At 37.5% G+C, this 25833-nt stretch overlaps 1 protein-coding gene across 1 annotated transcript; it reads right to left on the bottom strand.

The window, feature by feature from the left end:
* Positions 1-1292: 1292 nt before the first annotated feature.
* nae1.S (NEDD8 activating enzyme E1 subunit 1 S homeolog) lies at positions 1293-24443 on the bottom strand (the record flags this gene model as incomplete). The annotated part of the gene is given in 20 exon segments (NM_001091183.1): positions 1293-1583; positions 4339-4388; positions 6822-6936; positions 7404-7496; positions 9337-9423; positions 10733-10772; positions 11221-11296; positions 11392-11525; positions 11606-11665; positions 12512-12603; positions 12754-12817; positions 12915-12977; positions 13538-13647; positions 14639-14748; positions 14828-14907; positions 16638-16709; positions 18267-18297; positions 20645-20705; positions 22544-22647; positions 24346-24443. Coding segments are annotated over 20 exon segments (1602 nt in total). The 3' UTR covers positions 1293-1473.
* Positions 24444-25833: the final 1390 nt, after the last annotated feature.

A 25833-nucleotide genomic window follows, 5' to 3' on the forward strand; every position in this document is an offset into this window, starting at 1 on the left:
ATCAGCTGTATATTGTCTCATTTCTATTCTATATGTACTGTATATTTTGAGTTTGTCCCTAAGCTCAGTAAGCGACAGCAGCACAGAGCATGTGCAGTGAATCAGCAGATTATCAAATGGGGGAGTTAATGGGTCATCTTCAGATTCACAGATCTTTACTGCTAAAGGGCTATGGTTGCCATGGGCTGGTAAAGAAGCCCAAAACATAATGTCAAACATTTCTAGCCTATTTAGTTAGTTCTCCTTTAAAGAAGGAAGGAAGGCAGCAAATGTTGTGCACACTGGTTAGAGTGCATTTTTTTCGCAGTAAAATGGGTCGTTCCAGCCATTGTTCAGAAGAACAACATACTTTGATAAAAAAGTTGAGGGGAAAACATATAGAGAAGAGCAGAAAATGATAGGTTGCTCAGCTAAAATGATCACACATGCTTTAAAATGGCAAACAAAATCTGTAAGACGTGGAGAAAAACTAAAAACTACCATTTGAATGGATATAATAGCCAAGATGGTAAAGACTCAGCCAATGATCAGCTCCAAGATCAAAGAAGGTCTAAAGTTAGAGTACTGTTACAATTATAAGACACCTATGTGAAGCCAAGCTATCGACAAGAAGCCCCATTGCACATACTGACTGGCCTAAAGGGAACTGGCGCAACATTTTATGGACTGGTGAAAGCAAGATTGTTCTTTTTGGGTCTAGAGGCTGCAGTTTGTTAGGCGACCCTGAACACTGAATTAAAGCCACAGTTCGCTGTGAAACAGTGTGGTGGTGCAAGCATGGATCAATTTCAATATATAAAAATACTTAGAGGTCATGTTGCCTTATACTGAAGAGGAAATGTTCTTGAAATGGACAACAATGACCCCAAACACACCAGTAAATGAGCAACATCTTAGTTCCAAACCAACAAGACTGACGTTATGGAGTGGTCAACCCAATCCCCGGACCTTAATCCAATAGAAAACTTAAGGGGTCCCATCAAAAATGCTTTTTCGGAGACAAAACCAAGAAATGCAGAAGAATTGTGGAATGTAAGAGGTGCCAGAAGTTGGTGGACTCCATGTAACACAGATGTGCAGCAGTTCTCAGAAACACTGATTATACGACTAAATATTAGTTCAGTGATTCAAAGGAAAGAAATGATTGAAATATTTTTCAATTGATACAGTGAATGTTTGAGTGTGTAAAGAAGAATGCAGACACTATTTTTTTGTTTTTACTAGGGTGCATTTTTCTGTATATGTGTAAGGATAGGATGGAACAAATAAACAAACAGATTCTAGACACATTCAAAATGCTTTATTTAAATGACTCATTGTTATCAATTCTTATACATAACTGTGCCCATATTATGGGTTTTTTATTTTTTCTAAATATCAAAAGAAAATATTTTAACATATTCAAGGTTAAGGAAGTCACAGACAATAAAACTGCTATAAAGAAAATGCATTTACACCTATAATACAATGTAGCTAGAGCTGGAAAGTCGCAGAGGTCTGAAGCATGGCGTTGTAGATAAATGTATTATTAAAGATAACAAATTGCTTGGTTATTATTTTAATGGCTTCTTGAGCAGCAGCACCTGAAATGTAACAAAACAACAGAGAGTTTTTATTACAGCAGCCTGAATAAGTGCTTTTTACTTCACAATCAAAATGACAAGGACAGACCATGTACATCTACATTAACAGGGGTGCTTCGCCAATGAGGCAAGTTGAGGCTGTCGCCTCAGGCTGCAGCACCCCACTAGGTACCAGGGGCAGCAAAAATGCTGCTCCTGGTACTTTAAGAGAGAGAATTTCCGGGGGAGGGGGGGCAGCAGCAACTGCTGTTGCCTCAGGCGGCGTTGGGCCAGGACTTTAATGTTTACCCTTTTGTTTCCTTTTTGCCCTTTTTGTTTCCAAGGCTTAGGGTGGCTAATCTTAAAACTCCTGCTAATTGTGCACGACTGTTTTAAGAACCTGTATAGAGTATTAAAACATTTGTTCTTAAACCGGTAGTTTAATGCAATCTCGAAAAATGTAGATGTCTCCAGCTCAATAAAAAAAGGCTTTCATTTTTTTCATATTATAAAATATACAAATATAACTGTAGTCATAGATAGATAGATAGATAGATAGATAGATAGATAGATAGATAGATATATAAATATATATATATATATATATATATATATATATAGATAGATAGATAGATAGATAGATAGATAGATAGATATATATTGCCTCTCCGAGAGACATTTATGGCTTTAAGGGAAATTCCACAGCCTCGTCTCCCTCAAGCTGAAAAACGAAATGCGTTCACATGAAAAAAGCCTTTCATCCTTTCAATTGGGCAGTATCTTGCCCTTTGTTTATCTGTCCGAATAAAAGTTTCTCCACTATTTGACTAAATTGCTGTATTTGTAATATTGTATCTGAAATTATTGCAAACACCTCCAGGAAAAACAAATCCCACTTTCACAGTTATTTCTTCATACTCATAGTGCCATCACTTTTACCAGTTCAGTTGCACAAATATGCCATTTTCTACCTCATTGATGTCATTCCTACAGACTGGCAACCAGAATTGCTCTGCATCTATGTGTAAAGTGAGGTCTTACCAAGATCTAATAAGAGGCAAAATTCTGCTTTCATCCCTAGAGTCAATGTACTTTTGTTGGGCTACATATAGTTGCAAAGTCTGCTATGCACAAAAACTCCCCATAAAACCTTGCATTTATCAATGCTGAGCTTCATATGCCCATTTGCCTTGTCCCCTGTTCTACTTTAACCACAGGAGGTTGGCACGTAAGTAATGTAGGTTCTATGCCGGAAACTGTCTGCATGGAACCTATATTACTTACAATGCAAACCTCAAAGTAATTGATGAACAATTTAAAAAGCAGAGGTTCAACTACAGACCCCCCCTGTGGTACTCCATTAATGCAGCGTTACAATCACACTTGTTGTTATATATTTCCTACAAATAATATGAGAAAGGCCACTTAAATTAGTAATACTATCAAGTGCTTAAGAAAAAAGTACTTCACATCCACCAGGTCTAGGTTTCTGCTCACCTCCTTGTAGAATTCGATTCATGTGGTGGTATTTATTGCCCAAAAAAACACATTGGCACATATTCACTTCTTGTGATTTGGATTTAGAGATCCCGCAGAGTAATGGCACCATATTAGCAATTCACCAATCTCTTAGTTCAATGCCAGACATGAAAGCTCACTCAAAAAACTGATTCCAGTACAAACAAAATAACTGCCTTTTGCACAAATTCTGAATGTAGAGAGACATGATTTCTGGTTATTTTAATAGAGTGAGCTCTAATACATCTTCTTGGCAAAAGGAGCCCCCCTATAAGATATATTGGATCATTCATCTGACACCCAACTCCTGAATGAAGTGGGTCTCCTCCCCAGAAAAATATACTTTGTTTCCCAACCATTCCTGTGAATTTATATCTAGTCCTCTCTTTAAATCTATCCCCCTTCTACTCCTACTTCCATACCACTGTTGCCCAATTTTTTGGTTTCAACAGAAACACAGATACAAATAATCCATTATCGTAAGGTAACAGCTTCCTGTACCAAGTTACTATTTATTGATGAAGCATCAAAACCACCATCATTTGTTGTTGTTGAATAGCCATTCGTATAATGTTGAATCTTACTGATCTGGTCGTTAATATCTTACCTGCATTTGTAAAGCAGTGGTTTCCAAACCAACAGGCTGGCCCAGTATGAGGCCAATTAAAGAGAGATCTGTTTAGAACAGTGATCCCCAACCTTTTTGACCCATGAGCCACACTCAAGTATAAAATAATGTTGGAGAGCAACAGAAGCATGCAATAAGATCCTGGGGCTTTCAGTTCTCCAGTGCTGTGATTGTGTATTGGTAGCCCCTATGTGGATTTGCAGCCAACAAGAGGTTCTGTTTGGCATTATACATGTTGTTTATGCAACTAAAGCTTGCCTTTAAGCCATGAATTCAAAAAGAAGAACCTGCTTGGAGGCCACTGGGAGCAACATTAAAGGGGTCAAAGAGCAACATGTTGCTCACGAGCTACTGGTTGGGGATCACTGGTTTAGAAAGTCTCTCCTAGGTTCTCCTGCTGCTTATTTTGTTAATAGAATGTATGTTTCCCATTTGTTTTCCTTGTTAAAAACAGTTTGTCTCTTAAAAATGCAAGAATAAAAACTAAATAAATACAGTCTCATATATTAAGGGCAGGCAAGGGCAAAGTGCAAAATATCTAGCGCCTTTTGAAAAAGAGAAAGCGCGTTAATGGAAGGACCATTAAAGATAATAGTACAGTAAATTAAAAATACATGTATGAAATATTACCTCCCAAGAAGGAAGCAATTGTATGAGGTTCTGCGGCTCCATATCGACAGCTGAAATAGAAAAGTAAAATATGTCACCATGGGCCAACAGACAGGAGTTGAACGAGCCTATAGCTGCTGACCTACTTTCTACAAATGGCTTGTCTAAAGCAATTTCATCATTCCATGTTCATGGGCAAAGGAGACAAAGTAAATAAGAGCACAGGAGGCTAACTAGAGGGGAAATCAGCCTTCAATTGTACTCGTATCACTGGGTATAACTTCTTGCTTTTTCTTCCTGCTATGACTGGCTAAACCCAGACCACTGGCATACTATTTAATCAGGGCACATATCTTTAGGCTAATAGCATAGTAGCAAAGATTTCTCCAACTGATAAACACCCAACTTAGTAACATATTGATACCACCTGTCACAGCTAGTGACCCTGAAATGGCTCATACATGCATTTTCATGTCAGGCAGTATTTTTTAGGTATGAGGGTGTTTCAGGCATTTCTCCACCCACTGAAATAAGCTAGTGGGAAAATGCCATGATACTGCCATAAAAAAACCCAAATTATTTAATAATTGTATATATTTTAAATAGGGTAGAAGGGTACAGCTGTGCAATATACCAGTTGGATTAGAATGTAGCATTTTACAGTTACCATTATATTTTTCTCTGCCTTAGTTGTTCTCTAATTCAGTTAAAGGCAAAAAAATAAAATCCAATTTTTACTTTCTTTAATGAAAAAGAAATCTATCTCCAATATACTTTAATTAAAAAATGTTTACTGTTTTCATAAGTCAGCTTACAGAGGATGCAGAAGTTGGATGTGTGGAACTTCGCTGGAAGAATCTGCGATGAGGGGTAAGTATGGAGTATGGGGCATTTCCCCCAGGGGGTAGTTACCCTGGGGGGAGAAGAGAGGGGGGTCTACGTGGGGTGGGGGTAGGGTTTTTTTGCCCACAGGTTGAATCCTGCTTTGAAGGTAGTTTTTAGTTCTAAATTACACTGTTTACACTACAAATAATTCATTCTACCATGTAAAATTTAATTCCTAACCCAACAAGCATATATTTTTTTAGTGTATATTGGTGTGTAGGCAGCTATTTCAGGTAATTTTGCCTGGTCATGTGTTTTCAGAAAGAGCCGGCACTTGGCACTGAACTGCTTTCAGGCAGGCTGTTGTTTCTCCAACTCAATGTTACTGAAGTTGCAGTGGGGCATGGATTTTTACTATTGAGTGCTGTTCTTAGATCTACCAGGGAGTGGTTATCTGGTTCCTTTCCCAATTGTTCTGCTGTTGGCTGCTAGGGGGGGGGGGTTGATATCAATCCCACTTGCAGTGCAGCAGTAAAGTGTGACTGAAGTTTATCAGAGCACAAGTCATGTGACTGGGAGCACCTGAGAAACTGACAATATATCTAGCCCTATGCCAGATTTCAAGATTAAATATAAAAAAAAATCAGTTTGCTCTTTTCAAAAGAGCAGCACTATTGACTGGTACATTTTGAAAAAAAGAGTAACAAAAGGCCAGGTGAATACTTGTATAAGTTGTTGATGCACAGAGCTTTAATTATTACACAGTTCACTGTGCAGACACTTTATCTAGTGCAACCCAGATAAAGGAGGCCAAAACATTGGCAACTAATGGTGTGCTAGTGGACAGTGGACTGACACAGACTGCACAGCGCCTAAGGGCAAGGGCACACGGATCTCAACCTTACTCTTTCCTTCTTCTGTGTAGAGAGAAGAGTATCCACTCTTATTTGCAGCTTTGCGACAGGCACAGCACTGGCCTGAGTGTAGCTACAAAGAGTGGAGTTAAGCCAAGGGCAAAGCACATTCGCACCTCAGCTCTAACTGTACCAGTGGTCTAAGTGCTTGGTGAGTATTTTCTACTGTGTGCATGCCTGTGTCTAACTTCTAGTCAGAAAAGAAAATGGCCTTTGTAGCTACTCCGCTCAATACTATAAGTAGGAACTATGGTCACAACAGCCTTTTGAATTTTTGCCTAGCCAAAGATGCCTAGAATATAGCTCAGCAACATGGGCATAACGTTTAAAAAATATCAAATAACTCCGAATTATGGAAAGCCCATCTCCCATAGACTCCATTATAATCAAATAATCTACATGTTGAAAAATTATTTCCTTTTTCATTGTGATAACAAAACAATAGCTTGTACTTGATCCCAACTAATATATAATTAATCCTTATTGGAAGCAAATTCAGCCTATTGGGTTTATTTAATGTTAATGTGATTTTCTAGTAGACTTAAGGTATGAAGATCAAAATTAGGGAAAGATCCATTATCCGGAAACCCCCAGGTCCCGAGCATTCTGGTTAACAGGTCCTATACCTGTATAGCCTACAGTATTCATAGGCTTTTGTTCTCCTTAAATTTTATGTTTCTATTCATGGCTGTACACTCTTTAATAGCTTATCACAAAACACCATTCAGTACTAGAGAAATGGCATGACATAAAATGGAAACTTACAATTCTTGGATATACTCATCTTTCACAGTCAGGGATAGACCATATTCTTGAAGCAAACCATTAAGGCAACTTTTCAGTTTTCCAATATCACTCTCAATTTGGTAATTGTAAATGCCTGGAGGATAAACAGTAACTCAATTAAACCAGGTGCTCAAGCTAGATAGTGTGCTCCACAGACACCAATATTTCAAAATAAATATGTTTCCTTTCATGCTAAATGGCATTCTGTAACCTGAGGGAACATATTACTTATTTGATCTGTCAATTCATCTAAGACTGATAGGTCACATACAGTGAAATCTAGTTTAAATATACATACATATAGGCTGTGCCAAATACCGTCAGCACAATACAAGCTATACATGTATATGTTGCAAAAACTAAATTGATTCCAAATAGTTTGTTCTATTTTAGCATTGTTATTATAATTTTCATGGTTTGGGTTTTAAACTACTTTACACTACATGGTCATTAACCTATATCATACAGTATTATTCATTTGTGTATTTATTTATATATATATGCAATTGTAGGTTGTGTAAGATTTTGTGTGTATTTAAAAATCCATGATTTAACAGTTACCTGGGTATCTGCCAAGCTGTTTCTGAAACCTGTCAACAGCCCTGAGCATCAGGTATAACACAATTTCATTGTCTGGATTCTCCATTAACGAAACTGAGAATAAAATTTGGTCAGTTAGAAATTATACACATTTCCACTTTGAGTTGACGTAGCATATATACCCCCCCCTACACAAAATTATAAATAGCTTAATTCCATATACTGTAACTTTTGTTATTACACGCAAAACATAAAAAGAATAATCTATGAAATATTAAGTAGATTTTTAGAAAGAGTTAACAAAAGTAATATACATTAATTGGTGAAATGTTTGATTAGAATACACCTTAATTATCTGGGGAGCAAGCGTATTCAACATTGCTTTGTTCAGGCACATGGGCACCGGACTCAGCAACTCCCTTGTGCTGCCTTGATAAGACACACAAGTATTACTGATCAAATCTATCCAAAAGTATTTGCTAGAGAGAGATTGAGTGTTTTGAGTAGGGGTCAGTCATGCACTGGTTTTAAAGAAACCTAAGAGAAACACAACTACTAATCAGCAAATCATAGGGTTCATTAGCTCTTTTTGGAAACTTGCAAAAATAGGCAAAACAATGTCCATTTTACCCACAATGTGCTTCTCTTCCCAATCGTATAAGTGTAAATGATCTTGCCGCTATCCTGCACAAATCTTTGTAGGTGGCACATGGGAATCCATTATATGCCGCTCACTAGCACACTATTCCACAGGGGTAAGATGAAAAGCCTGTGAGAGCATAGTGCACTAAAGGCAAGTACAAGGATTTCTTGCAACTCATACAATAATGTCAATTGAAATGGCACAGCACACTCATTACTGGACCATAGGTAGCCACAAATACGCTGAATGACAACTTTTTATTCAAACTTGTTCAAGAACCTTCTTGGAATAACTTTTTTGGGTCTTAGGTGATACCTAATAATACTGAACTCATCTCTAGCATTCAGGGAATAGTGATCATAATATGGTCTTCTTTGAGATTCTGTTGCAGAAGCAATTCTATAAAGGAGCAACTAAAACACTAAATTTCAGATGTGCAAACTTTGACATTATAAGGGCATCTCTGCAACATGTTAAGTGGAAGATGCTTTTCACAGGGTTAAACATGGAACAAAAATGGGAAGACTTTAAAATGTTGCTTAATAAATAAAGTATGCATCAGTATATTCCCCTTGTAAGCATGGAACATCGTTGCAAAGTGTTGGTGTTGAGGTGGGTAAGAAAAGGCGTGCTTTTAAAGCTTTCAAGTTAGCTGGGACAGCCAAATCATTTATAAGGTACAAGTATGTGGTAGAGTTCTGGACACCAATCCTTAAGAGGGATATAAATGAGCTGGAGAGAGTGCAGAGAAGTGCAACCAAACTGGTTGGAGGAATGGAAGACGTAAATTATGAGGGTAGACTGTCAAGGTTGGAGTTATTTTCTCTGGAAAAAAGGTGCGTGCGAGAGGACATGATTAGACTTTACAAGTACATTAGAGGACATTATAGACAAATAGCAGGGGACCTTTTTACACATAAAGTGGATCACCGTACCAGAGGCCACCCCTTTAGACTAGAAGAAAAGAACTTTCATTTGAAGCAACGTAGGGGGTTCGTCACAGTCAGGACAGTGAGGTTGTGGAATGCACTGCCGGGTGATGTTGTGATGGCTGATTCAGTTAATGCCTTTAAGAATGGCTTGGATGATTTTTTGGACAGACATAATATCAAACTCTATAGTTAGTATAGGTATGGGTATATAGAATTTATGTGAGGGTATGGAGGGGTGTGTGTATGGATGCTGGGTTTTCATTTGGGGGGGTTGAACCTGATGGACTTTTTTCAACCCGATTTAACTAAGTAACAAGCACTAAGTGAACATTGTTCAAGTTTGCCCTAATGTTTAACTTCATTAAACACATTTGTTTACCAATATCATCCTTTTTGGCTGTATCCAAGCCATACTCCTCTTCCAATGATCGGCACCTGACAACTCTAAGAAAAGCACAGTTCCTGCCTGCATCAGAAATCACAGTTAGGAATATCTTTGTGGTAAAAGTAAAGAAAATCAAATCAGTAAATTAGAGATAAACAGCATTAAAAAGGACGATGTTTACTACAATACATCACGGAAAATAAAGTAGTTAAAGGAATAGTTCAGTGTAAAAACAAAACACTGGGTAATTAGATAGGCTGTGCAAAAGAAAAACTGTTTCAAATATAGTTACTTAGCCAAAAATGTTATCTATAAAGGCTGGAGTAAGCGGATGTTGAACAGAAATTCCTGCTTTTCAGCTCTCTAGCTCTGAGTTAGTCAACGACTTTAAGGGGGACCACATGGGACAAAACTGTTCAGTGAGTTGTGATTGATCTTCAGCATGCAACCTCAAGTCACTGATTGGTTACTGCCTGGTAACCAATCAGTGGAAACCAAGGAAGCTGCAAGCAGGAAGTAGTGTTCTGGCTATTATGTTAGACATCCAGTCACTTCAGCCTTTATAGATTACATTTTTGGCTAACTAACTATATTAGAAACATTTTTTATTTTGCACATACTATCGATTTGCCCAGTTTTTATTTCTATACTGAACAATTCCTCTAAAGGGTGGTTCACCTTTAAATTAACTATTAGTATGTTATAGAATAACAAATTCTACTAAAAGCAACTTTTCAATTTGTCTTCAATTTTCATTTTTTATTGGTTTTGAATTATTTGCCTTCTTCTTCTGACACTATCCAGCTTTAAAATGGGGTCACTGGCCCCATCTAAAAACAAATGCTCTGTAAAGTTACAAATGCACTGTTATTGCTACTTTTAATTACTCATCTTTCTATTACAGGACTCTCCTTTTCATATTACAGTCTCTTATTTAAATCAATGCATAGTGGGTAGGGTAATTTGGACCCTAGCAATAAAATGTTTTTTTTTATTTCCCTCAATCTGAACATGTAAATTTAAGTTCTGATATAGTTTGGTATTTGGCTGAATACAAAAATAATGGCTTTGGTGCATTCCTGGTTTCTTAATCTTTTGTAATACATGAAGTTCCCTTTAATCCACACTTCTTCCTTTCAAATACCCAAAACCTACTACAGGGTAGTAGATTCTCCTGAGACCTTCTGTATTTAGACTGAAAGGTGTAAGTTTACAGGGTCACACAGTTACAAAGGTGTGATGTTTTATTTGCACGCTTTCATGTATTGACTTAAAATGGCACAAGATTATACCAAAAGACCTTCCACTGTAAACATATCATACTGAAGGGCACAACAATAACCAATCACTTCAGAACAAAGTTCGGTTAGAACAGATGATGTCAACTTACAAAATAAGCGAATGTCTCTCTCAGATATGGACTCTGGAGGCTGGAAATAGATGAGTGTGGTCAAAATCAGATTTTTAATATTATTGTCTACAGATATGCTTGAAGACAATTACTGCATTAATAACAAATATACTGAAACAGGTTCTCCAACCAAAAACTTTATTTCCTAACAACTTTATTTTTAAATGCATATGCAACTGAAAGAGGAATTTATCAGAATCAGTAGCAAAGAGATTATAAACAGGTACTGCTTTTAAAAGCAATTACATTTACAAATAACTTTTAAGTAGTATTTTTTTAAAAAAAAATAAATGTGTATTGAAAAGCTTTTGAGCAGAGGTCTCTTTTTCATGTTTATCAAACTAGTATAACAATGTGAATCTGAAATTGTAATAGGTAACTAAACTAAGTTATTCATGCACTTTCTAGATGCTCATTTTGGGTTTATGATTGTGCCACAGGATTATATGAGGATATTTTATACTTACTCTGCCTACAGATTGCAGGAGTTTGGAAACACAACTCTCAACAGCTGAAGCATCCTTTTTGGCTTTCTCACGATATCTAAACATGGAATTATGAATTCAAGAAATTCATTTTATATTTATAGAAATTTTTAAAAAGCCTACATATTCTAAAGATATATTTAAAAAACCTACATATTCTGCAGTTTTATGAATTTGTCAGAGTCAGCAATCATGTCAGGAATAGTCCCTCGAAGAGGTAAATTGCCTTTCCCTTCCATCGCCATGAACTCTTTCACAGCTCGAGCCAAAATCCAAAATGAAGTTGACTATGGATTAACCAGGGAGCGTTACCATCTCTTCTATTCAATCTGATAGGTGGACAAATTAAGTTCAAAAAGCTCTTTACCTGATGTGTAAGATTGGTGCAGCGATCATCATTTAAAATCTCCTCAACACTACTGGAAACCTAAACAGGATTTGAGAAAAAATAGATTAGCATAAAAACAAAACCTTGGCAGCAAAACCCCATGAAAATGATCAAACTAGAAAGGGAAGTTTAAGAACAAACTTTGTGTTGGTTTGAAAAATTGACTGAATTAAATCAATAAGCAGTTTAAAAATAAACCAATGAAATTACATGGGTAAAATCTATGTTGGTGGCCTCACCCACTTTATGTAACGTTTAACCTTAGTCCACCAGTGACAAACTGTGAAAAGTTTGGGGACACTGGCGTTAAATGTGTGAGAAACGCAGCAGTTTAAACTTGATGCTCACCAGGCTTGGAAAGCTTATTTTTTAATTAGTCTGGACTCCACTACTCCAATGTCAAACACATTATAGTTAAAGATAGAGGCTACGTTAACACTGTTACCCTCCCAAAGAATAGCGGACCAAAAAATCAAACCAGAAGCAAGGGATACTCCAAGGAGATCTTAAAAAATCCAAGCTAATGGCCTCTCTTGTACTGGTGAATGTTCATGTTCATGAGTTCACCATCAAGAGATCATTAAAATACAATAGTGTGCATGGCAGGTTGTAAGAAGAAAGACACTGCTATATAAAAAAAAAAAAAAAAAAAAAAAAAAAAAAAGAATAGTGATACTACGGCCCTTAAACCCATCCCTTATGGTGACATCAGAGATGATATCAGAGAGGGAGGGCTGGTCCCAGCACTGTATCACCATGATTGGCATAGGGACAGGTAGTTTAGCTCCAGCGCACAAGTAGTTATTTTGCAGTGCAGCTGGGTCACATGACCAGAATATTATGTAAATGCACATCATTAACAGGGATATTGCAGCCCCTTCATACCTTTGTAATATTTAATGCAGTATTCACATTTTTAATAGCTTCCTCAAAGTTCTCCTCATCCTCTGGAACCCCATTTTCATTCTTCAGTATGCCTGGTGGATATTGAAATGTATTTAAAACACAACTGAACATGTCATATCTTGTAAAAAGAGAGTGAGAGAGAGCATGAGAGAGAGAGAGAGAGAGAGAGAGAGAGAGAGAGAGAGAGAGAGAGAGAGAGAGAGAGAGAGAGAGAGTGATACCTTGTCTGATCAGATCTCTGAAAGATTCCTTTTCTTTGTAGCTTTTTGGCATTTGGCCTCCATTCTGCAACAAGAAGGATAGTAAAGGAGCCAATGATACCAGAATTCTACAGCATTTTCTCAATGCGAGTCCAGAGATACATGGCAAACAATATTCATACCTCACTGCGCCACTTGTCTAAATACTTGGCTACTACAATAATCCATGGAGTATGACTGTGGTCCTAAAAGAGAATAGATATAATCAAAAGAAAACCAGTTTTTACATTTCTGACAATGAAATGGCCTGTAGCAGAGCAAACAATTTAATGTATAGATAGGAATTACATAACTTCCTAAAATCCATTGCTTCTAAAATAATAGCAAATCTATAATGGCATACAGCGGGAACATGTTTCAGTTTTTACCAACAAAAAAGGTTTGAAATTGCTTCCAGCCAAAGAGAATATGCTTGTTATACTAGACATGAAAAGCAGTTTATTCAGGGTTACATTCAGTAGATTAACACTGGGCAAGCTCTTTTATCATATAAAATCCTTTTTAAAACCTATAGTTGGTCAATTATAATACTTGCTTAAAAAATAATTTAAATTACAACACAAAACTATGTCTTGTTCTGAAACTGCAACCATAACAGAAGGAATGATGGCTAAGCCAACATACCCCCACATGTTGAAAGTACGTTATTACCCAGAGGCTTGGTATGCTTCACTGCTTCTAGCACTTTGGGAACATAGGAATAAGAAAGCCCCCCAAAAATAAACTAAACAAAGTATGTGCATACTTTTCTCTCCATGTGGTCCAAATCATATGACTGTAGGTGTTCCCTCAGCTCTGGAAATGGCTGGTCCAACCTTAAATCTTCTAATGCATTGTCAGGATGAGATTCAATCACTGGAACATGAGAGAAAATGTTGGGGAAATGCAGCCCATAGGTGGAACTTATACGGGGATTTTTTTGGCTAAACTGGCTAAACAATTAAAATGTCTAGTTTTCCGGATACCGGATCTTTCCATAATTTGGATCTTCATACCGTAAGTCTACAAGAAAATCATGTAAATATTAAAAAAAACTCAGTAGGTTGGTTTTGATTCCAGTAAGGATTAATTATATCTTAGTTTGGATCAAGTACAAGGTACTGCTTTATTATTACAGTGAAAAAGAAAATATTTTTAAAAAATTTGGATTATTTGGATAAAATGGAGTCTATGGGAGACGGCCTGTCTGTAATTCAGAGCTTTTTGTATAATGGGTTTCTGGATAATGGATCCCATACCTGTATTGCAGGGGTCCCCAACCTTTTTTTACCCATGAGCCACACTCAAATATAAAATAATGTTGGAGAGCAACACAAGCATGCAAAAAGTTGCTGGGGGTGCCAAATACGAGCTGTGATTGGGTATTGGTCGCCCCCTATGTGGGCTTGCAGACAACAGGAGGCTCTGTTTGGCAGTATACATGTTTTTTATACAACTAAAGCTTTCCTTTAAGCCAGGAATTCAAAAAGAAGGATGCTACTGGGAGCAACACCCAAGGGGTTGAAGAGCAAAATGTTGCTCATGAGCTACTGGTCGGGGATCACCGCTGTATTGTAACAGAAAGTCAAAATTAAATCACCACTAACATTTTTCTAAAAAAAAAAAAAAAAGCAAGAAGGCAATATAACTACAAATTCTCTTAAAAAAAATTCAGGAAGTTCTTGAATATACCCCAATATATCCACATTCAAGAACCTTCCAGCACCTTAAACCACAGGATTCCGATAGGTGGCAATTCTATTTATGCTATGGACCAATAGTTAAAGACAGTTGGCAGCAATTTTTATATATTATATATATATATATATATTTATTTTTTTTCAACACAGTACAAAGATATGCTTACCAGTATGTTCTTTCACAATAATCCGCATGTAGCCAACAAACCCATATGCGCGGCAGACTAATAGTGGAATATTGGAATCCCAGAGTGTTTCAGCCAGGCGTAGAAGTGTGCTGGAATAAGCAGAGCAATGAATGCTGGCAAGCAAGCAATTACTGTGAATGTATTGGCAAACGTGGATGAGCTACAAACCTTTCCGGGAGCTGTGTGCTGATCACCATAGTGAACTTGCAAAAGAATGATGGATCTTTATCTAAAAGTTGTTCTGGGCTCTGGAGAAAATAAACAGTCATCAAATTGCCTGCTGGGGTCTTTTTAAAGTGCAGTATTTCACAAAACGTATAGTTTCCCCACAAGTGATTCTTTTTCCAGTGGCTTTCTATTTTCTATCATTCTTCTAAGCTTACATATTTAAAAGTATTTTATTTTGTTGTTCTCGTGAATCAAATTTAACAGTTTATAGAATCTATATGAGGAGAAAATTATACAATCATTGGAAAAGTTATGTAAAAGAAAATTGTAGTAAACAGAAAAGAAAAAAAAAAGTGGATATACCCTATTTTTATTTTGTTGTTCTCGTGTATCAAATTTAACAGTTTATAGAATCTATATGAGGAGAAAATTATACAATCATTGGAAAAGTTATGTAAAAGAAAATTGTAGTAAACAGAAAAGAAAACAAAAAGTGGATATACCCTATTGTTAATTAGGTTTAACATTGTCTCTGTTTGCAATAAATGTTCTAAAATAAAAAAATGGATGTAGATTATTCTGCACAAGGTTCTCTGCATTGTGATAAGATCTCAAATCATCTCACTTTATGACAGTTATACTGGCAATGTGCAAAATGTTTAAAAGCTAGAAAAAAATAAGATAATCCATAATCAGACATAAGTATAGTGCTTGCTCTCACTTTATAACACCATCCGGTCTCTTTACAAATGTGCCAAAAATCTTTTTAGTGAAATGTTATCATGTTTATAGCCACTTTCACTTGCTGCTGTTTTGAGAAGATGCATCAGTGTTATTCTAATTCTAATGTTTCCACTGGACCAAACATCCAGGAATGTCTGTAATTAGATCTATAAAGATTGAAAATAGAACCAGGGGCGTTGCTGCCATGAGGGAAGTTGAGAAACTCACCTCAGGCGCAGCCCACAGCAAAAAGCTGCTCCTTGTAACTTAAAGAGCTAAAATTCCAATTTTTAAATCAGAATTTCGTCTCTGCCTCAACCCACTCATGCGCTTGGAAAGGTAAGCTCCTGGTGTGAGGGGGAGCGGAATCTGAAAGGCTGCCCCAGAAACACCCCTGAATAGAACCAGATAGTGACATGCTCCTGTAGAAATCCGCAACATGTCAGTATTTTATGTACTGGTGATAAATAATAAAGGGATGGCACTGAATATAATGTGTGTGTGTACACACACACACAGTTTCCTATGAAGCAATCGTACGAAAGTTATGTCCAACAAAAACTAGTGACTGTCTCTCACTGAAAATCGTCCGATCAGCAATACATACAGAGAAATTATCGTCAGCCAACAGAAATCTTTTAACCTGGCCGATTGACCAAACATCCGATCTCCGTGGGATGAAAAATGTCGGGACTCTACTCACACGGTCCGAAAATCGTACAAATCGAGGATTCGTACGATCGGATCTTGGCGTCTATGGCCAGCTTAAGCCGGGAGCACACACACACAAAATTTGAGGCCAGCTGAAGATAATGTTTGTATGTATATATAAATATGTATATAGCCTAGATAAGATTAGAGGGAACAATACCAACTACATGTACACAATTGAACAGAAATGCTACAGGACATGTTCAACATGCACTTTGGAGGAATCTGGTTTTAGTAAATGGGAATATTCCAAACAAAAAAGCACCACAATTAATGTGGATTGTGTAAATAATTACTAAAATAAAAACATTTGCATTGACCTTAACCAAGCAGCTAGGCTAAGGATAATATACAAATTCAATAAAATCTTACAAACCTCAGGAACAAAATTGCCAGTAACATCATCATTTAATTCTTGTAAAAGCTCCATGGAAGTCTGAGCACGATTCTATTTGAAAAAAATATGACAAATTAATAAATGTTCCGAATTATCAGATGAAAGATAAATTTAGGTTAAAACTTAGGTTAAATCATCCCTATTGGTTCTCTATGCATGTGTAATATAGCAGTCAAAATATATGATCAGTAAAAAAGTCAAACATCATTAAAAGTAACTTCCACCAAAAACAGTTCTTTGCCTAATGAAAGAAAAAGTAACTATAAGCAAAAATATTAATGGTTTTCAAACGATGTAGTTGTAATTGAAAACAGTGTTTATTTTCCTATCTGTTCTCTGGGTTCAACAAGAACAGGTCTGAGTTCTCTTTCAGGTCTATTTTTTTTTTTTTTTTAAATGGCAGTCATGCAAATTTGTTAATGTATAACTCACAGTACATGTTCTTATACAATTATTATGTGCCAAAAATAAGACATATTTAGTATTAAATAGGCGGTTTACTGGGCTTGCAAGTTAGGGATCATGGGGTATTGGTCCGCCAAAGAAAGTGACGTGACAGTATTAAGTAGTAAACAGAACTAAACTAAAGAAAACAAATAGGTCTGGTGGCTCCTGTAAGTGTGCATTGTACATCCTGCCATTGCTCTGGGGTAAGCTCAATGTTTAAAGGGATCCTGTCATCGGAAAACATGTTTTTTTTCAAAAAACATCAGTTAATAGTGCTACTCCTGCAGACTTCTGCACTGAATCCATTTCTCAAAAGAGCATACAGATTTTTTATATTCAATTTTGAAATCTGACATGGGGCTAGACATTTTGTCAATTTCCCAGCTGCCCCAAGTCATGTGACTTGTGCCTGCACTTTAGGAGAGAAATGCTTTCTGGCAGGCTGCTGTTTTTCCTTCTCAATGTAACTGAATGTTTCTCAGTGGGACATGGGTTTTTACTATTGAGTGTTGTTCTAAGATCTTACAGGCAGCTGTTATCTTGTGTTAGGGAGCTATTATCTGGTTACCTTCCCATTGTTCTTTTCTTTGGCTGCTGGGGGGGGGGGGAAGGGAGGGGGGTGATATCACTCCAACTTGCAGTACAGCAGTAGAGTGATTGAAGTTTATCAGAGCACAAGTCACATGACTTGGGGCAGCTGGGAAATTGACAAAATGTCTAGCCCCATGTCAGATTTCAAAATAGAATATAAAAAAATCTGTTTGCTCTTTTGAGAAATGGATTTCAGTGCAGAATTCTGCTGGATCAGCACTATTAACTGATTCATTTTGGATTTTTTTTTTTCCCCATGACAGTATCCCTTTAAGTCTTGTTCCCATTTTATTATGTGGGGGTATTTGTAGTCCGATGGCAGGTTGAGTAAAAACCAATAACAGTCTGAGAGAATTCCTCTAACCTGTCCTTCTGTGTTGCATAGATGCTTTATTCTGGTTTTCTGGCGTATGTCATATAGGTTTGATCGGAGACAAAGAAATCTGATGCCAAGGCCCATGTGTAATGTATGCATGTACATGTATGTAAAATATGGCATTTTTAGCCATATTCATTTTTAGGATTTAGTTCTCCTTTAAATATAAGCTATCTACTGTAGCAAGACCTTACCTTTCCAATACTTTCTTTTTGAAGGAAAAAGCTAGAGAGAAAGCAAACGTTTATTAGTAGAAAGATATAAAATCATTACATTTCACTAACTTTATTTAGAGACAGGCTTCACCCCTTGCCGGAGCACAATTTTGTACGGTTTCAAACATAAACCCTGCTTCTAAAAGAGGAATGTTTAAAGGACCAGTAACATCAAAGAATTAAATTGTTTTAAAGTAATAAAAATATAGTGCAGTGTTGCCCTGCACTAGTAAAACTGCTGTGTTTGCTTCAGAAACACTACTATTGTTTATATAAATAAGCTGCTGTGTAGCAATGGGAGCAGCCATTCAAATGAGAAAAGGCTCAAGTTACACAGCAGATAAGCTCTGTTGAACATGTTATCTGTTATCCATTATCTATCCTGTGCCATATAGCCGTTTTTCAATTTCCGCCATTGCTACTCAGCAGCTTGTTTATATGAACTATAGTAGTGTTTCTGAAGCAAATAGATCAGTTTTACCAGTGCAGGGAAACACTACATGATATTTTCATTACTTTAAAACACTTTCAGTTTTTGGTGTTACTGTTCCTTTAAACTGAACATAAAAGCCACTGTGAACAGAGACATAGTATTTGCTTACAGATATGACAGTATGGCTAATTTTCATCCACAAATACAGCTACAGTCCCACAGATTTCCCCACAGTTATATGTAAAGCCCTTTTCATTAAAGGTGTCAACGTGTGATCAAAATGTGCTCCTTGCACTTCCATATAGTTTACACTTAGTGCTGCTCAGTCCTTCCTGCCTTCTGTTTCAAATAGAGTTCTGCTGTGCCTATGGACGTAGGGAAACCCTGCAGTTACCACCAACTCCTAAACAGGTGGACGCTACAGGGTTCACTTCATGACCATTTCAATTAGTGCTGCACACTTGTGGCTAAAGAACTGGGTGCAGAAATAATTTGCACGCTGAACACCATTATGTCTGACAGAATTCCATCAAATAACATCCAATTTGCAACAAAATTTACATGCATTTGTGTTAAGTGAAATAGACACAAATGAATCAGGTGCAGCCCAGTTACATCAAGCACATCACCCCCTTGTGACCACAATGATGAAACTAATAAATGTGTTTTTCTGTTGTTTGGGTACTGAGGAGAACAATTGCTGTAATTTTGAAAGTAAAATGCTGCACCATTCTTGCGGGATAAAGGATTTTGCTGTGCAACAGTTTGTTATCTTTTTTGCCCTATTTTTTGTATATTAGGACACATTCAATGTGCTGTTCAGAAGGGCTGATTCATGGGTGCTAAATTGCACAAGGGTAGTTACCCATTGCAACTTATCAGACCGTTGCTTTTTTAATTTTTAACTTATAGTGAACAACTCATATCAAATTGCCTATTAGTTGTTATTGGCAACTGCACGTATGCAATTGAGTACCTGTTTTAAAACACATTTTAAAGGGTGGCCTTTTTATAAGTTACCTATTGTATTGTAAAGCGTCACAATACAACACTGATACCAAAAATGGATAGTCACTTCCTAGTCACTAAGTGAAAGAAATTACTCCTATCGCCCTGACATGACATGAGTGACATAACTAATACTATTGTGCAGATTGATGAGAAAGGTAACCCTCAACATGACAGAAGGTGCTTTACTTTGAAAGGCCCATTGATCAAAAGTTGAATTTCAAATTCAAGTGAATTTTTTTTACTCCATTATACTTGAAATTCGATTGGGAGGTTATTTATGAAAAAATATGAACGTCTAAAACTGGAACTAATTTTACAGACTTGAAAATTCGAATCGAATTCGATTAGAATTTGACTAAAACGCGAATCGAGTTTTTTCTCTAAATGTCTCTAATGTCATTGAGGCTATTAACATCTTCAAATGGGTCACTGAACCTCTCAAATTGACTTATACATCAACTTCACCAGGTTTTAGGGGGTGAATAGTTGAATTCTAATTATTCCCAGTGTAAAGGTTTGATAAATCTCGAATTTCGAATCGAGTTTGCATTATTCCCAATGCGAATGTGTGAGTTTTGACCAAGAAATTATTCAAAAATTTTAATTTCCTATTCGACCCTTGATAAATCTGCCCCTAAATGACAATCTGAAGAATTGTATCAAGGGTTCCAGAATTTTCATGCTCAAGCAACAATGCCAACAGAAGGCTTAGACCAGAAAAGCTAGTCTTTACAGATCAAGGACAAAAAAACTTATGAATCAAGGGGAAGCCCTCAAAAGAACACTGTTATATAAAAGATAAGGTACAGTAGCAAGTGCAGTTATCAGCACCCACAATTATGGTCCATAAAGGCTCAGACATTATATCTCAGCTATAAACAACAATTGTTTGAGCAATATGTGAAGTACTTACTTGTTACCAACATCTTCCCCAGTCACAACGTTCCCGTCCACAATGGTAAATAAGCCAATGCCTGTATTAAAAGAACAGCCCACAAAAGATTTTAAGATCATATTTTTTTTTAAATTTGTATGGTACACCCAGTTGGTCTGAAGTGATGGTCCAATTATACCCATTTTGCTTTGCCAAAAAAGCCGCCAAAGGTAATGAAGACAATGGGTGTCATACTTTTTTTTTTTTTTTTACTATCCATGGATGTTTTTTCTCTGCGAAACAAGCTGAAATATTTCACTCATCCCTAACACCATATAAAACAGTCAGTGTTGCTTTAAGGTATTTCTTACTAATGGATCCTACTTTGACGATTCTGATTCTATTAACCTCTTATACCACTTCTACAGGAATGACACACTATGTATTTGAACAGCTTTTGTCAACTCTTACAATGCCAGACACATTTTTCCATTTCCAAAACCATTCTGGACGGCAATACAAGAGAGAATCACTAAGTTACTGGGGTTTGAGATACAGTTGGATCCAAAATAGTACTTAAATTGCTGTTTCATGTGCGCAGGCTTATAGTACAACACTGGAAATAATGAATCCCCCCCCCCACATAACCTGAATGGGGAAAAGCAATACAAGAAACACAGGCAATAGAACATTTAATAGCCAGAAAGAATGGTACAGTTTAACAACATCTTTCCATTTGGCAGTTGTGGATTCTGGAAACTGTGTAATTGCATTTAAACTAATGTTGAATGTCTGGTTAATGCACCGCTGTACTATATACATGTACTATACATGTAATTGCAGTTGTTTCTGCTATTATTGTTCAAATAAAACTTGAACAAATAAAAAAAATGGAGCTGCTCAGACAGCAGGTACAAGATATTTTAATATGCAAGTGCATAAATGGTCAGAACTTATGTGAGATTCCCTCTGGGGACTCCACACACCAAAAAAATGCAGGCAGATTAATGGTTCGTGATTAAATTCATATTGTGTGTGAATTTGAAAGGGACCTTAGACTTTAAGCTCCAACGGGGCAGGGTCTGATGAAAAATTTGTACAATCTCTATAAAGAAGAATTTGTCTGTACTATATAAAGAATATTAAAAGTCTCTCATCCGACCTCATATTTTCCACTGGAACAGAAACGTGCATTTGACATTGGCCTCCTGTAGATGTCAAAAACACAACTAAACAATTTTAATGGGTTGTTCGCCTTTGAGTTAACTTTTAGTATGATGTAGAGAGTGATATTCTGAGACATTTTGCAATTGGTTTTCATTCTCTATTATTTGTGGCTTTTGAGTTATTTCAATTTTTATTCATCAGCTCTCCAATTTGCAATATCAGCAATGGCAACCAAGCATTGAATTGAATTAGAGACTGGAATATGAATAGGAGAGGAAGTGAATAGAAAGATGAGTAATCATAAGTATCAATAACAATAAATATGTAGCCTTATAGAGCATTTGTTTTTATAGGGTCAGTAACCCCCATGTGAAAGCTAGAAAGAGGCAGAAGAAGAAAGCAAATAATAAAAAAAAAAACTATAAATAATGAAGACCAATTGATAAGTTGCTTTGAATTGGCCATTCTATAACATACTAAAAGTTAACTTAAAGGTGAACAACCCCTTTAAGCGATATTCCTGATGATATAATTTGTTCTGATAACACTGAATCCACACAATGATTATGGTTATATTACTCTGCATTGCTGCTACATAAGGTGAGAATAAGTGAATTTGTTTGAAATTGCCAGACAATTCTCACCTGAACACCCAAATAAACAGCGCCCTCTTGCATTGTACTGTTATTTGCTTGTAACTATATGAACATTTGAAGATTGCTGTATTGTTAACTATGAATATTGAAAATTTTTATTGTTCTCATCACTTACCAGGTAGCACCAAGTTCTTCAGAATCTCAGTACCAGTGGCAGTTGCATTTATTAGACAAACATGAGCAGATTCCAGCGCCTCCTGTCCATGGTCACCCCATAACCTGCCAATAAACAAGCTCTACAAGGTCAGTATCACCAGAAAGGGGATATACATTACTTGCATTTTATCATATAAATCTAGGTTATATAATTTTATTATACTGCTACTACAACTTTTAGGGCAGAGACACACGCGTAGATTCGGGGAGATTAGTCGCCTGGTGACAAATCTTCTCTTCTTCAAGGCGACTTATGTCCCTGAACTGCCTCCCCTGCCTTCCCGTGGGCTAGAATGTAAATAGTCGGCGGGATGGCACTCGGAGTGATTTGTTTTCCGAAGACTGAGTAATTTAAATCAGTTTATTTATATATAATACACAAAAGCTATGAATATCTTGTAAATTATATCCTTATAAACGGTGAGTTCTGATGTCATCAGTTATAAACGGTGAGTTCTGATGTCATTTCTGTCACATGACTCACTAAAACTTGTGTATTATATTAAATAAAGTACCCCCAGTTGTGAAATATGAGGATATTAGAAGTTACCTCGGAGTTTCATGACCTGTATAAAAACACTCGGCCTTCGGCCTCGTGTTTTTATATGGTCATGAAACTCATCGGTAATTTATAATATCCTTATATTTTACAAGAGGGGGTACTTTATTCACTATATAATCTACAGTCTGGTCATTTCCCTATGGGACCAGACTGTAAATTATATCCTTATAAACGGCTCGTTCTGGCGTCAGAATGCGCCGTTTATAACAGGGATCCCCGGCCGCCGAATTTTACGCCGCGTGTCCGAATTTGATGCCACCGCGTTCAAATTGGATACCGATGCGCCCAAACTGGACGCCAGTGCAGCCGATTGGGACGCTGGTGACCAGAATTGGACGCCTATCCCCACACCCCCCTCCCGACATTTCACACAAAATGTAGATTATAATGCATAATGTACCACCTACTGAAATTTATAAAGATATTAGAAGTCACCTCATAGTTATGTGACATGTATAAAAGCACGAGGCCAGGAGGTGACTTCTAATATCTTTATAAATTTCATAACTCCTCTGTGACATATCTTTATAAATTACAGTAGGGGGTACATTATCCACTATATATATATATATATATATATATATATATATATATATATATATATATATATATATATATATATATATATATATAAGCTCTAAAGCTGACTTTCTCTTTGGATACCTGTGGTGAGCTTTGATAGAACATTGGTAGAGAGAGGTTGCAGAACAGGCACCACTGATGCTGAGGAGGTTGCAAAAGTAAGGTAATAAGGTATGACAGCTAAGGAAGCAAGGCCGCGCGCGCGCGTCCCCGTTTGCGCACGGCCGCGACGTGGACGTGGCCGGCCGGGTAGTCTGTGGCTCCCGACCAGAATTACCAGCCCTTAGTATAAAATAATGTTTCATGTCAGCATTATGGATGTTCAAAAGATCAAGCGTATTACCTAGAACTAACAGATGCCAGTACGACATGTGTACACCGGGTCGAACATTTATCGCTGCCTGTACATTATAGAAGCCTAGCGCTAAACGTCCCAGCTGTCAGTATATGATAGGGCTGACTCGTGTCCTTACTGCAGCTATACATCACCCTAACTCTCAGCGCGGACCGGTCTTTAAATGAGAAAGAACAGCAAAACTACTCTGCAGTATAGGCCCTCACATCTACAATATAGGAAACCAGTCAGATATGATACACAACAGCCCAATGCAATGTACCTGAGCTGCCTGTCATACTTCTGCTCCTTTATGTGTACAGCCTGCGCCATGTTTGTGACCCGGAACTAAATGCTCGCAGCTTCCGGTCATTAGATGGCGCTCAATCCTTGTAGATGGATGCAGACAGTGAATCAATCTATTAGGATTGTTTGCCTGCGCCTAATCTCCGCTAATCGAACACATCTATCACAATCCGACGCCTCCAGCAAATGATGATACTTTTGGCACTGCGAAATCAAAATGGCGGCTCGTGTACTAGCTCTGGGGACATTTATAGGAACCCAAATGAACCAATCTTTAATTTTGATCAGTCTTGTGTAGCTGAGCTCGCATAATAAAAATGTGTCCGATAGTGTTAGTAAACGAGAAGCAGTGCTGGCTGCATGCTTTACTTCCCGGGTCCCCAACCTTTTTTTTTTTTTTTTTTTACCGTGAGCAAAATTCAGGTTTAAAAGGAATTGGGGAGCAACACAAGCATGAACAATGTTCCTGGGGGTGCTGAATAAGGACTGTGATTAGGGTTGCCACCTTTTCCGGAAAAAAATACCAGCCTTCCTATATATTTATCTTTTTTCCCTATTAATAACATTGGGATCAACTATCATTTTTACAGGCCAGGTGGCAACCCTAACTGAGATTGGCCATTTAGTAGCCCCTATATGGACTGGCAGCCTACAGGAGGCTCATTTTGGCAGTACACCTGTTTTTTATGCAACCAAAACTTGCCTACAAGCCAGTAATTAAAAATTAAGCACCTGCTTTTAGGCAACGGTGAGCAGGGTCGGACTGGGGGGTCCGGGGCCCACCGGGACTGGTGTCCAGGGCCCCCCTCTGGCCCCGCTACCTACTTGTTCGGCGAATCCCTGCTCGGCGCATCGCGCATGCGCAAACGGAAACGGCGCTCGGCGCGCATGCGCAAACGGCGCTACTATGCGCCGAATTTTTTTTTATTATTTTTAAAAAACAGTTTGGGAGAGGGGGACTGGCCCGGCGGGGCCCACTAGGGTCGGGGCCCACCGGGTATTTTCCCGGTATCCCGCCGGGCCAGTCCGACACTGACGGTGAGCAACATCCAAGGGGTCGGTGAGCAACATGTTGCTCACGAGCCACTGGTTGGGGACCACTGCTTTACTTGCTGACTGTTTTTTTTAATCACTTTTATCAACTTTTTCAAATGGGACATGTTATTCAGAATGCTCATGACCTGGGACTTTCCAAAAAAGGGATATTTCCGTAATTTCTATCACCATACTTTGTCTACTAAAAAATAAAAGTCGTTTACCACTCGAGGATGCCAAATGTTTGGCACCCCCAAGTGATTGTATTGACTTACCTGAAACCCAGGCTGGTGCGCCTATCTGCAGAAAACTGCACCGGCCAGGGGTTATTGCAGTGAGCACCACAGAGCGATCCTCTTCCGGCTTCTTCTTTCTTCTCACAGCTGCGCATGTGCATTAGAGTGAAAAGCTGAACTTTAACTAAGAAATT

Source organism: Xenopus laevis, chromosome 4S (assembly GCF_017654675.1).
Source record: "Xenopus laevis strain J_2021 chromosome 4S, Xenopus_laevis_v10.1, whole genome shotgun sequence".
Lineage (NCBI taxonomy): Eukaryota > Metazoa > Chordata > Amphibia > Anura > Pipidae > Xenopus > Xenopus laevis.